Raw genomic sequence first — 13,903 nt, forward strand, 5'->3', positions numbered from 1 at the left:
AGGATGATCAATGAAAACAGGTTGCACCTGAGCTCAATTTTGAGTCTCTTAGCAAAGGGTCTGAGTACTTATATTTCACTTTTTTTCTTCAATAAATTTGTAAAACTGTTTAAACCTATTTTTGCATTGTCATTATGTGGTGTGAATACTTTCTGAATGCACTGTATGTACAGTACATAGTGACCTCAATTACCTCATACCCCTGCACATCGACTCGGTACTGGTCTGCCTGTATATGGCTATATTATTTTTACTCCCTAAATAGCCATGTTATTTCTATTTGTTATTCACTGTGCCAATATTTCTATTTTTAAAATTAATTTTGTATCTTATCTTTAACTCTGCCTTGTTGGAAAATAAGTAAGCATTTCGCTGTTGTCTACGAAGCATGTGACAAAATTTGATGGCAAGTGTTTGTTTTTTTCTCTCCCCAATTTCCTGATTACAATCTTGTCTCATCGCTGCAACTCCCCAATGGGCTCAGGAGAGGCGAAGGTCGAGTAATGTGTCGTCAGAAACATGACTCGCCAAGCCGTGCTTCTTAACACCTGCTCGCTTAACCCGGAAGCCAGCTGCATCAATATGTTGGAGGAAACACCATTCAAGACACGCCCGAAGTCAGCCTCCAGGCGCCCGGCCCGCCACAAGGACTCACTAGGGTTAGGTCAATCCCTAACCCGCACAATGCTGGCCCAATTGTACTCCATCCTATGGGACGGCTGGTTGTGTAACAGCCTGGAATCGAACCCCTGGCTGTAGTGACGCCGCAACACTGCGATGCAGTGCCTTTGACCGCTGGGCCACTCGGGGGGCTGGCAAGTGCTTTTTTAAATATTTTTCTCTCGTTGTTAACCCTGAGGGCATGACCTATCACGCTGGCCAGGGCTAATTATCAATATATACTTAGAAGTGTCTCATCTATCTCAAAAGGCAGAACCAACCCAAGACAGGGCACCTTAATAATAATCACTATATTTACTTTACAGTCAGTAATTATCCTAGTTGACTGCACATAGCATGGACACATAGTACTGGCACTCACGCCACGGTGGTTGGAAATGGGTATGGGAGCTGAACACACAGCGACCCAGATCCCTCTACTGTCGTAGATTACACATACTGAAAATAATAGGTGTCTCATTTAGTTATATTATAGAATTTAAAAAAAAATCTCCTTCATAATGCACCTTACTTAAAATAGGTGGTTTACTAGAGCGCATTTATATATACGCTACCAGTCAAAAGTTTGGACATGTACTTATTCCAGGGTTTTTCTATATTTGTACTATATTCTACATTGTAGAATAATAGTGAAGACCTCAAAACTATGAAATAACACATGGAATCATATAGTGACCAAAAAAGCGTTGAACAAATATATTTGAGATTCTTCAAATTAGCTACCCTTTGCCTTGACAGCTTTGCACACTCTTGGCATTCTCTCAACCAGCTTCATGAGGGAGTCCCCTGGAATGCATTTCATTAACAGGGGTGCCTTGTTAATTTGTGGAATTTCTATTTTGATTTGTTTAACACTTGTTTGGTTACTACATGATTCCATATGTGTAATTTCATAATTTTGATGTCTTCAATATTATTCTACAATGGAGAAAATAATAAAAAAATAAGGAAAATCCCTTGCATGAGTCGGTGTCCAAACTTTTGACTGTGTGTGTGTGTGTATTGCATAGAGACATTAGCCAATGACCAGTAACCTGTATGAAAGGGAATGACCACTACGGAGGCACCGATAAGGTCATTCTCTCACTTGTGCACATCAAAGGGGAGGAGGTGAAAGAGGAACATGAGAGATTTATTGTTTAGTTTAGTTTTTTATGTCTTGTTAATACATGCCCACTAAGAGGCATGAGGTTTGGCCAATACTATTTTTATTGTAGCTGTTTATGTATAGTGCCCTCCACTAATATTGGCACCCTTGGTAAATATGAGCAAAACGGGCTGTGAAAAAAATGTCTTTGCTGTTTATACTCTAGGTCTTTCATTCAAAATATCAACAAAAATGTAACCTTTATTTGAAGTGAAATTATTGAAAAAAATACATGTGAAATAAATATTTTTCTCTGAAACATGTGCCACAATTATTGGCACCCCTATAAATTCTTATGAGTAAAATCTAAATGAAGTATATTCCCAATATGAGCAAAACAGGCAGTGAATTAAAAAGGTTTATCCTCTTGGTTCTTTCATTCAAAATATTCACAAAAATCAAACCTGTTAATTAAGGTAAAATAGTTGAAAGAAAAAATACATTCTCATCATAAAACAAATATTTTTCTCATTTGTGCCACAATTAATGGCACCCCTTCATTCAATACTTTGTGCAACCTCCCTTTGCCAAGATAACAGCTATGAGTCTTCTCTTATAATGCATAATGAGGTTGGCGAACACATGGCAAGGGACCTGAGACCATTCCTCCATACAAAATCTCTAGATCCTTCAGATTCCGAGGTCCACACTTGTGGATTCTCATCTTCAGCTCATCCCACATGTTTTCTATGGGGTTTAGGTAAGGGGACTTTGACGGCCATGGCAAATCCATGATTCTGTAGTCAGTGAACAATTTTTGTGTTGATTTTGAGGTGTGCTTTAGAACATTGTCCTGCTGGACGATCCAACCATGGCCCAGTTTAAGCTTCCTAGCAGAGGCAGTCAGATTTTGATTTAATATCTGCTGGTAGTTGATGGAGCCCATGATGCCATGTGTCCTAACAGCCCCACAACATCAAAGATCCACCACCATACTTCACAGTGGGGGATTAGGTACTTTTCTTTATGATTATCTTTCGGTCTATGCCAAACCCACCTCTGGTGTTTTTTTTCTCTCCAAAAAGCTCTATTTTGGTCTCATCTGACCATAGAACCCGGTCCTATTGAAAGTTCCAGTAACGTTTGGCAAACTGTAGGCGCTTGAGTTTGTCTTTTGATGACAGCAAAGGCTTTTTTATGGCAACCCTCCCACACAACTTGGGGTTATGTAGATGGCATCTGATCAGAGTTTTGGAGACTTTCTGACCCCAAGACCCAACAAACGTCTGCAATTCTTCAGCTGTGATCCTTGGAGATTTTTTGGCCACTCAAACCATCTTCCTCACGGTGCGTGGTGTCAATATAGACAGATGTCCTCTTTTTGTCGCACATCACCACTGTGTTCTTGGGTCTTTCCCATAGTCATCCATGACATCCTGTGTGTCACCTCATATTTATACCCCAGTGAAACAGGAAGTCATGGCTTAACACTCGAAGTGTTCCTAATCACTCAGGTGACCTTAACTTAAAATATGAATGGGAATATACTTCAGTTAGATTTTACTCAAGAATTTGTTTCGGAGAAAAATATTTATTTCAGTAATTTTACTTCAAATAAAGGTTTGATTTTCGGTGAATATTTTGAGTGAAAGACCAAGAGAATAAACAGCAAAGACTTTTTTTCACAGACTGTTTTGCTCATATTTACCAAAGGTGCCAATATTACAGGAGGGCACTAAACAATTTATTTTAAAGATCCATCTCAATTTCACGTGTTGTGGGTAATACTTAAGAAATGAATACATTAAATGGATACTTAGGGATTTTGGCAATGCTCGCAGATACCCATAGATTTCCAGTCATTGCATAACGCTAGTTAGCATTGGCTCTCTAAAATTCATATGTGACAGAGACATAAAAGTGGTATCCGCGAGTTCGTCTGACTCTGGGGAAGTAGATAAAGGGCCACATTGGCATACAAATGAAAGATAATACTCCTATTACTCATGTCCACAACTCATTTTCAAGAATTTACTTTTGTATTGTAACATTTTATTTTAATTGACCGTGTTTCTGCATGTAAATGCCTATCTAGAATAATTACGGATGACAGCCTATTGTACATTTAAGCTTTAAGCTCAAACTTCCTTTGACAATAACAAAGACATGGCGATTCAACACAATGTTACTTGGGACCCTGGAACTATAAGCTAAGAACCCTGACTGAACACCTCCCTCTGCAGCTGAGTCCAGGAGACTTCCTGACTGGCTGCCCCCAAGTGGTGAGAGTAGGCAATAAGAAATCCGCATCGCTGACCCTAAATACGGGGGCCCCTCAGGGGTGCATGCTTAGTCCCCTCCTGTACTCCCTGTTCACCCACGACTGTGTGGTAGCACACAACTCCATCACCATTTTTTTTATAAACCTTAACTAGGCAAGTCAGTTAAGAACAAATTCTTATTTTCAATGACAGCCTAGGAACAGTGGGTTTAACTACTTGTTAACAACAGATTTGTACCTTGTATCTTGTCAGCTTGGGGGTTTGAACTTGCAACCTTCCGGTTACTAGTCCAACGCTCTAACCACTAGGCTCCCCTGCCGTCCCATTAAGTTTTCAAAGACATAACGGTGGAAGGCCTGATCACACACGAAGATGAGACCGCCTATAGGGAGCAGGTTAGAGACCTGGCAGTGTGGTGCCAGGACAACAACCTCTCCCTCAACATCAGTCAGACAAAGTAGCTGATCGTGGACTACAGGAAATGGCGGGCAGAGCATGCCCTCATTCACATCAACGGGGCGGTAGAGGGTTGAGAGCTTCAAGTTCCTCTGTGTCCACATCACCAAGGACCTATCATGTTCCAAACATACCAGCACAGTCGTGAAGGGGGCACAACAATGCCTCATCCCCCTCAGGAGGCTGAAAAGATTTGGTATGGGCCCACAGATCCTCAAAAAGTGATACAGCTACATCATTGAGAGCATCTTGACTGGCTGCTTCACCGCATGCTATGGTAACTGCTTGGAATCCGACCGGAAGGCATTACAGAAGGTAGTGCATACAGGTCGAGCTCCATGCCGTCCAGGACCTCTATACCAGGCGACGTCAGCGGAAGGCCCTAAAGATTGTCAAAGACTCCAGCCATCAAAATCTCAGGCTGTTTTTCTCTACCACACGGCAAGCAGTACCGGAGCGCGAAGTCTGGGGACCAAATGGCTCCTGAACAGCTTCCACACCCAAGCCATAAGACTGCTGAACAGTAAATCAATTGGCAGCCCTGACTATTTGCATTGACACGCTTTTTATTTGCAATGGCTCTATGTACACTCACTGGACTCTACCTAGAGTTGAAGTCGGAAGTTTACATACACCTTAGCCAAATAAATTTAAAACTCAGTTTTCACTATTCCTGACATTTAATCCTACTAAAAATTCCCTGTGTTAGGTCAGTTAGGATCACCACTTTATTTTAAGAATGTGAAATGTCAGAATAATAGTGGGGAGTGATTTATTTCAGCTTTTATTTTTTTCATCACATTCCCAGTGGGTAAGAGGTTTACATATACACTCAATGAGTATTTGGTAGCTTTGCCTTTAAATTGTTTAACTAGGGTCAAATGTTTCTGGTAGCCTTCCACAAGCTTCCCACAATAAGTTGGGTGAATGTTGGCCCATTCCTCCTGACAGAGCTGGTGTAACTGAGTCAGGTTTGTAGGCCTCCTTGCTCGCACACACTTTTTCAGTTCTGCCCACAATTAGTTTTTATAGGATTGAGGTCAGGGCTTTTTGATGGCCACTCCAATAGCTTGACTTTGTTGTCCTTAAGTCATTTTGCCACAACTTTGGAAGTATGTTTGGGGTCATTGTCCATTTGGAAGACCCATTTGCGTCCAAGCTTTAACTTCTTGACTGATGTCTTGAGATGTTGCTTCAATATATCCATATAATTTTCCTCCTCATGATGCCATCTATTTTGTGAAGTGCACCAGTCCCTCCTGCAGCAAAGCACCCCACCACATGATGCTGCCACCCCCATGCTTCACGGTTGGGATGGTGTTCTTCGGCTTGCAAGCATCCCCCTTTTTCCTCCAAACATAACGATGGTCATTATGGCCAAAGAGTTCTATTTTTGTTTCATCAGACCAAAGGACATTTCTCCAAAAAGTACGATCTTTGTCCCCATGTGCAGTTGCAAACCGTAGTCTGGCTTTTTTTGTGGCGGTTTTGGAGCAGTGGCTTCTTCCTTGCTGAGCGGCCTTTCAGGTTATGTCGATTTATAGGACTCGATTTACTGTGGATATAGATACTTTTGTACCGGTTTCCTCCAGCATCTTCACAAGGTCCTTTACTGTTGTTCTGGGATTGATTTGCACTTTTCACACCAAAGAACGCGTCTCATTCCTGAGCGGTATGACGGCTGCGTGGTCCCATGATGTTTATATTTGCGTACTATTGTTTGTACAGATGAAGGTGGTACCTTCATGCGTTTGGAAATTGTTCCAAGGATGAACCAGACTTCTGGAGGTCTACAATTTTTTTCGATTTTCCCATGATGTCAAGCAAAGAGGCACTGAGTTTGAAGGTAGGCCTTGAAATACATCCACAGGTACACCTCCAATTGACTCAAATGATGTCAATTAGCCTATCAGAAGCTTCTAAAGTAATGACATCATTTTCTGGAACTTCCCAAGCTGTTTAAAGGCACAGTCAATTTAGTGTATGTAAACTTCTGACCCACTGGAATTGATACAGTGAATTATAAGTGAAATAATCTGTCTGTAAAATATTTCTTGTGTCATGCACAAAGTAGATGTCCTAACCGACTTGCCAAATCAATATGTTTGTTAACAAGAAATTTGTGGAGTGGTTTAATGACTCCCATCTAAGTGTATGTAAACTTACGACTTCAAATGTACATACTCACACACTACACTGACACTCTAACGCACAGACGACATTCACTCACACACACACACATAACACTCTTTTTCACATACGCTGCTACTACGCTGTTTATTTTCTATCCTGATTGCCTAGTCACTTTTACTTCTACCTACATGTACCTCAACTACATTGTCACCCTGCACATTGACTCGGTACCGGTACTCCTTGTAAATAGTCTCGTTATTGTTTTTTGGTTGATCTTTTTCTTAATTTAGTAACTCTGCATTGCGAAAGGGCTCGTAAGTAAGCATTTCAGTGAATTCTACACCTGTTTTATTCGGCGCATGTGACATTTGATTTGAGATGAGGAGTTTACCGCATATCTCAATACACAGAGACATGTTTTGGAAATAAATAAAATAGATAATAAATGTAGATAATAAAGTAATAATCAAGATAATAAAGTATGCACAACTGTTGTCTGGGAAGCTTTTAAAGCATATTTGAAAGGATGCATTATGTCTTACTCTTCATATAAGATAAAGATAAAAAATGTGAAATACTAGAACAGAAAATCAACGCCTTAGAAAACACAGCGTAGACATGTTGACACCCATCAACAGTTGAACACTTGAAGCTTGAATATAATTTAATCAACACCTGCTCTGCAGAGACTGCTGCCCTGAAATCCAAACAATATGTTGAGCAAGGTGAAAGTGCAGGGGAAAAGCTTGGGACATTTTCATATTTGATCCTACGACCTTAGAAATAAATTATTGCAACTGAAGGTAATCCATAGTATTTACTACATTCCTGACAGAATGCATGTAATGCACCCTATTACATATGCTGTGGACCTGTGACAAACTGACGGCATTTTGGGTTAATGTCTGTGCAATCACATCATTGTGTTTAGGAATGTATATCCATCCATCTCCACGACTATGTCTGTTGGGAAAGGTAAATATTGGTGACCAATATCAAATAAAGTTTTGTAACCTCGGTCTATTTCCTGCCCCCCAAAATTATAGCTACAGTGCATTCAGAAAGTATTCAGACCCCCTTCCCCTTTTCCACATTTTGTTTCATTACAGCCTTATTCTAAAATTTATGAAGTGTTTAATTGAATCCATATGCACAATACCCCATAATGACAAAGCAAAAACAGGTTTAGACATTTTTGCAAATGTACAAAAAAAAAACCTGATAGCTTATTTACTTAAGTATTCAGACCCTTTTGCTATGAGATTCGAATTGAGCTCCGGTGCATCCTGTTTCCATCGAGCATCCTTCAGATGTTTCTACAACTTGATTGGAGTACACCTGTGGTAAATTCAATTGATTGGACCTTATTTAGAAAGGCACACACCTGTCTCAATAAGGTCCCACAGTTGACAGTGCATGTCAGAGCAAAAACCAAGCCATGAGGTCGAAGTAATTGTCCGTAGAGCTCCGGGACAGGATTGTGTCGAGGCACAGATCTGAGGAAGGGTACCAAAAAATGTCTACAGCATTGAAAGTCCCCAAGAACACAGTGGACCCCAAGACTTTTCCTAGAGCTGGCCGAACTGAGCAATCTGGGGAGAAGCGTCTTGGTCAGAGAGGTGACCAAGAACCCGATGGTCACTCTGACACAGCTCCAGAATTCCTCTGTGGAGATGGGAAAACCATTCCAGATGGACAATCATCTCTGCAGCATTCCACCAATCAGGCCTTTATGGTAGAGTGGCAAGACAGAAGCCACTCCTCAGTAAAAGGCACATGACAGCCTGCTTGGAGTTTGCCAAAAGGCACATAAAGGACTCTCAGATGATGAGAAGCTAGATTCTTTGGTCTGATGAAACCAAGATTGAACTCTTTGGCCTGAATGCCAAGCATCACGTCTTGAGGAAACCTGGCATCATCCCTTCGGGGGAAGCATGTTGGTGGCAGCATCATGCTTTGTGGATGTTTTTCAGCGGCAGGGACTGGGAGACTAGTAAGGATCGAGGGAAAGATGAATGGAGCAAAGTGCAGAGATCCTTAATGAAAACCTGCTTCAGAGCACTCAGGACCTCAGACTGGGGCAAATGTTCATCTTCCAACAGGACAATGACCCTAAGCACACAGCCAAGACAATGCAGGAGTGGCTTTGGGAGAAGTCTCTGAATGACCTTGAGTGGCCCAGCCAGAGACCGGACTTGAGCCCGATGGAACATCTCTGGAGAGACCTGAAAATAGCCAACCTGACAAAACTTGAGGATCTGCAGAGCAGAATGGGAGAAACTCCCCAAATACAGGTGTGCCAAGCTTGTAACAATATGTTAAAAAAAGTCAAGGGGTCTGAATACTTCCTGTGTGTGTAGTGAACAAGTCCATTCCCTCAAATCCAATAGTGATAGTAGATTTTCACTGTGCTTCTGGCTTTAAAAAGCAACTGCCCCTAAAATCCATAGACTATTTTCTAAATGAGAACATGAGTCAAACATTTATTCTGTCAAAATTGACGTTTAGGATAATTGTAAAATTGTAAATAGGATAATTTTGATCATAAAGTCAGTCTTGTCCAAAACAAAGTTTTGTGAGACTGCATCAAAATGTAAATGAAGGTTGGGTTAGTTTCAATTCTGTCCACATGCTGGCAGCACTTAAGTAATCATGAATTTGGAGTGCAGCTAGTGCAACCCAATCGTAATACCCATTGTCAATTCGGATGGGCTTTGGATATCCCTACTGGCTAGGTTGGGGACCATCAGTAAATTACATAATGTACATGACAATATGTTAAAATTCTAATAGCTCCAAATTTCAATGACTTAAAATCCTCAAACCAACTATAAATTGAAGAAATTCATATACAAATATTGAAAGCATTTAATGAGAACTAAAAGGTGTGCCACAAGGAAAGTGTAATTTTACATGTTTATTTATTGACAGTCCCTAACCAGCCCCGGAGATATGCTATCCAAAGTAAAAATCAACTTTGCCACGGTTGCAGAAGCTTATTGACAAATTATTTCGCCAAACTTTTCCCATCTGTGCACACACGAGACAGCCACATAAAAAACGAGGCCAAATCCGGAAGTGCGGTTGCCCTTTAAAGATCCATGCTGTTTCCCACTTTTCCTTTGTGATTTCTGGTCTCACCAACCTTATATGAACTCTCCCAGTAGTAGAGCTCTCCTGTCTCCACTAGATGGCAGTCTGTGTCTTCAGGAGGCCAGGTAGGGTTTCAGGAGGCCAGGGAGGGGTTCAAAGCCTGGCTCTCTTTTAGATCAGGCCTCTGTAGTAAGCTGGCTGCTATTCTGTCAGCTACCCTCATTGTGAAATATGACCAGACGGTGTGTGTGACCTGTGTGTGTATGTTTGTGCACCTGCAGCAGACGCTGGCCTGTTCCATCCTGACGGCCCTCATCAGTGAGTTCTCCAGCTCCAGTAAGACCAGTAACATCGGCCTCAACATGGAGTTCCATGGCAGCTGCAAACGCATTTTTCAGGTCAGGCCTCTTCTCTTCCTCCTGCTCCTTCTCCTCTATCCTCTTTTCCTTTCTAAGTGAACACTCTGTTATCTCTGACTTGGTAGGAGTGTGTTTGTTTGCTTGCAATGACAGTTTTGTGTATTTTTGTCCTAATGTGTGTGTTCAGGAGGATGACCTTCATCAGATCTTCATGTTGACCATGGAGGTGCTGCAGGAGTTCAGTCGCAGAGAGAACCTCAACGCTCAGATGTCCTCAGTGTTCCAGAGATACCTGGCCCTGGCCAATCAGGTCCTCAGCTGGAACTTCTTGCCGCCCAATCATATCCTTTATCTAGTCTGCAGTGTTTCCCATTGGTGGGTTAGGACCTGTGTTAACCCAGAACGGAAGTCTTACATAATTGGTCAGCTACTCAATTAAGTTCTGGGTCCATATGAGTTAAGAGAGAACAAGGAACGAAACCAGCACTAGGAGCGGAATCGTCTCTTTGCAAGTTTGGGGCCAAATGTCCCACCGGAGGGTAGTAGTTTGGACAGAAATGCTGGTTTTGTTTGTTTTTTTGTCATAGGAACATTCGGGGGTCTTGGATTCAGTGCAAAAGGTTTGGGGTGTGATATATGGTCGTACCATTGTTTTAATTTGTTGCTCTCATATTTGGCTGTGTTTGTGTTTGTGTGTTCTAAGTCTTGTGTGTGTGCGTGCATGTGGGCGCATATGTGTGTCATTGGCGTGTTAATCCTACTCAGACTGGCAGCCCCTCTCTCTCCCGCCTCTCTCAGTATTTAAATGGATCTGAGGTGGCGTCGCTGCCAACCAGGGTTATGTATCACTTTCAAAGAGGCCTTGTGTGTCTTTGTCTGCCCATACCAGATAGCAGCCCAATAACCAGGCCTCTTTAAGGGGGGGCAGGCAAGCGGGTCAAGGGCCGCCAGCCTCTTTAAACCCCACTGCTTGTTGAGTGTCCGTCTGGAATACCAGACACCCTCGTGTGTGTTTCAAGTGGCAGTTAGTCAGTGTGGGTGCTGTCTGAATGATTGTTGGAACAGAGAACAGATTTATGAAGACTCCTGGGAAGGCAAAGTGGTGTGGCTTTCTGTCCACGTGAATCAGACATGTCTCTGTGTTTTGAATGTGAGTGTGCGTGTGTGTCTAGGGGCTGCTCCTTAATTGCATGCTTGACAGCCGTAGCCTGGCTCGATCCTTCACAAACCAACCCGCGGCATGTGTGGCATCTGTCCGCGCCACACTCCCCCTCTGGGCCATGGCGTGTGTCACCTCAGAGCCGCACTCCCTGTGCATTAGTACGACAGTGCGTCTCCACACTGACATTAACCCTGAGGTCAGGTTGGGGTCTTGCTCAGGCTTCAGGCCTGCCCCTCGCCTTGAACCACTGGAGACCTTGACACACATACACCCAAAAACAGTGAGTTATGCTGTCTTGGGGGCGACTGTCCTAACTCGGGCAGGAGAGGGGGGAATTATGGAGAGCAGGGTCGAGGGAGGGGGTGTGGGGCATTCCTCCAGTGTTATTTCACATGACAGGGCTGCAAGCGAGACTTAGTGGAGGATGTATCACTTAAACCCCCCCAACTCCTTAACATAGCTTTGTACTCTTAACACATCCACTGCCAATGTACTGTATCTACAATGGCCAAAAAGTCATCTGGACAGAAAATACCTAGATTAGTTAAATTTAGACTTAGAGGAGTATTTCTGAAAAACTAATTCTGATTTTCTCTTGGCTGCGCCCATGCTCATTCATGTGAAATCCATAGATTAGGGCCTTATGAATTTTTACATGTACTGATTTCCTTATGAACTAACTCTCAGCAAAATCTTTGAAATTGTTGCATGTTTTATTTGTATTTTTGTTCGGTAAAGAATTATATAACAAAGTTAAAAACATTTAGCTGTTAGCGACTCAAGTTGCTGTATTTTCTTTAGGTTAAAAACAACTAAGTCGTTTTGTGGTTGGAATTGAGGTATGCATTTAGTTTTGAGAAATTTGACATGAGCTAGCAACTTTTGACAGATTGGTTTCGTCTGAACAAATGGTTTCGTCTGGACAAACTGTTGCTAGTAACCAAATGAATACCAATGTGTTCTGTGGAGGACAAAAAGTGATAGAGTTCCAGTATTTGCATAACCTTTTTTATTTTTTTACCCCTTTTCCTCCCCAGTTTCGTGGTATCCAATAGTTTTAGTAGCTACTATCTTGTCTCATCGCTACAATTCCCGTACGGGCTTGGGAGAGACGAAGGTTGAAAGTCAATTTGCATAACCTTTTGATTTGATTATAGCTTGAAGGGTTATTGAATCTGGATCAAAAACCTCTTCTACTCAAGCTGATTAATGAATGTTCATATTTGAAGATTGATGGCCAGGCTGTTTAGCGTGACATGGAGTGGTAAGAAGTTGCATGATAGCTAAACATACTGGTACCCAGACTAAAATCTGCTTCAGTATATACCCCAAAATCCCATGGTTGTCAGTATATACCCCATGGTTGTCAGTATATACCCCATGGTTGTCAGTATATACCCCATGGTTGTCAGTATATACCCCATGGTTGTCAGTATATACCCCATGGTTGTCAGTATATACCCCATGGTTGTCAGTATATACCCCATGGTTGTCAGTATATACCCCATGGTTGTCAGTATATACCCCATGGTTGTCAGTATATACCCCATGGTTGTCAGTAAGGTAAATCTCTCACACCTATGAACTCCAGGGGTTGGAGTTAATACCCCGTCTCCAACACTTCCCAAGAGGCTTTTCACACTCTTTCTCTCACTCTACCTCTCTCTCTTCAGGTTCACTCAGAGTTCTGGTGGACCAGGGCTTTTTATAGAAGGTCATAAAGCCAAGGCTGCTGGAGGGAGTGCGGAGAGGGACACACACACTCAAGCACAAAGCTGGCACCTGTCTCTGTGTGTGTGTGTCTCTGTGTGTGTGTCTCTGTGTGTGTGTGTGTGTGTGTGTGTGTGGGGGGGGGGGGGCTGTGGGTCTGGCCCAGTGGAATGCTTGGCTTGTGATGGGGACTGGCTTTGATCTGGCATTCCTGTGGGAGTTTCTTCACTGGGCCTCAGCATAGAGCGAGGGAGAGAAAAAGACACAGTGAAGGAAAGAGAGCCTTGAGTGTGAGAGAGAGAGGGCAACAGAGTTAGGGAGGAGAGTGGCAGACTTGATGAGAGAGAGCTAGTGGGTGAGTAACCACAAGTTTCCACGCCACTCAGACCGCAGAGAGGGAGAGCATGGCAGGCAGAGAGAGAGGGAGGGAGACAGACCAGATTCCACTGTGACTGACAGACAGGGCTCTAGTGACAGGGGCTTTTGTGTGTGTGTGTGAGCCAGAGAGTCAGCATTCCCCATTTTGGCCTTAACTTGGGGGTCACTGGGGCGCCACTACATCGCCATGTTTGAGTCCACCCAGAACGTGATGCTGAAGCCCACAGAGACCTGGAGAGAAGCCCTGCTCGACACCTGTGTCATGGACCTCTTCTTCACCGTGAGTATTTCTCTCATCTCTCTATGTAGCTAGAACATCCTTCTGTCCTGCTGACTGATCCTTGACCATTGTCTCCTCTTGTGGTTCTTACTACGGAGAGGGAGGGTTTGAACCGTATTTTATAATGAGGCATGTGAAACGTGACATTTTATGGTGAAGCATTTATTACAAATAATCATGATATTGCAATGTAGTATTTGAAACGCATGTGAAACGTGTGTGTGTGTGTGTGTGTGAAGCTGCCGTTCTGGCTTAGTGTTGTGAGCGAGATTAAGTGTGGAA

The 13,903-nt window shown here is 42.7% G+C and overlaps 1 protein-coding gene across 1 annotated transcript in view; it reads left to right on the plus strand.

The window, feature by feature from the left end:
* xpo4 (exportin 4) overlaps positions 1–13,903 on the plus strand; it is a 43,853-nt gene that overhangs the window by 12,958 nt on the left and 16,992 nt on the right. The window contains 3 exon segments of the mRNA XM_064944255.1: positions 10,014–10,130; positions 10,279–10,431; positions 13,508–13,621. Of these exon segments, the coding sequence (XP_064800327.1) occupies positions 10,014–10,130; positions 10,279–10,431; positions 13,508–13,621 (384 nt within the window).

This window comes from Oncorhynchus masou, chromosome 29 (assembly GCF_036934945.1).
Source record: "Oncorhynchus masou masou isolate Uvic2021 chromosome 29, UVic_Omas_1.1, whole genome shotgun sequence".
Lineage (NCBI taxonomy): Eukaryota > Metazoa > Chordata > Actinopteri > Salmoniformes > Salmonidae > Oncorhynchus > Oncorhynchus masou.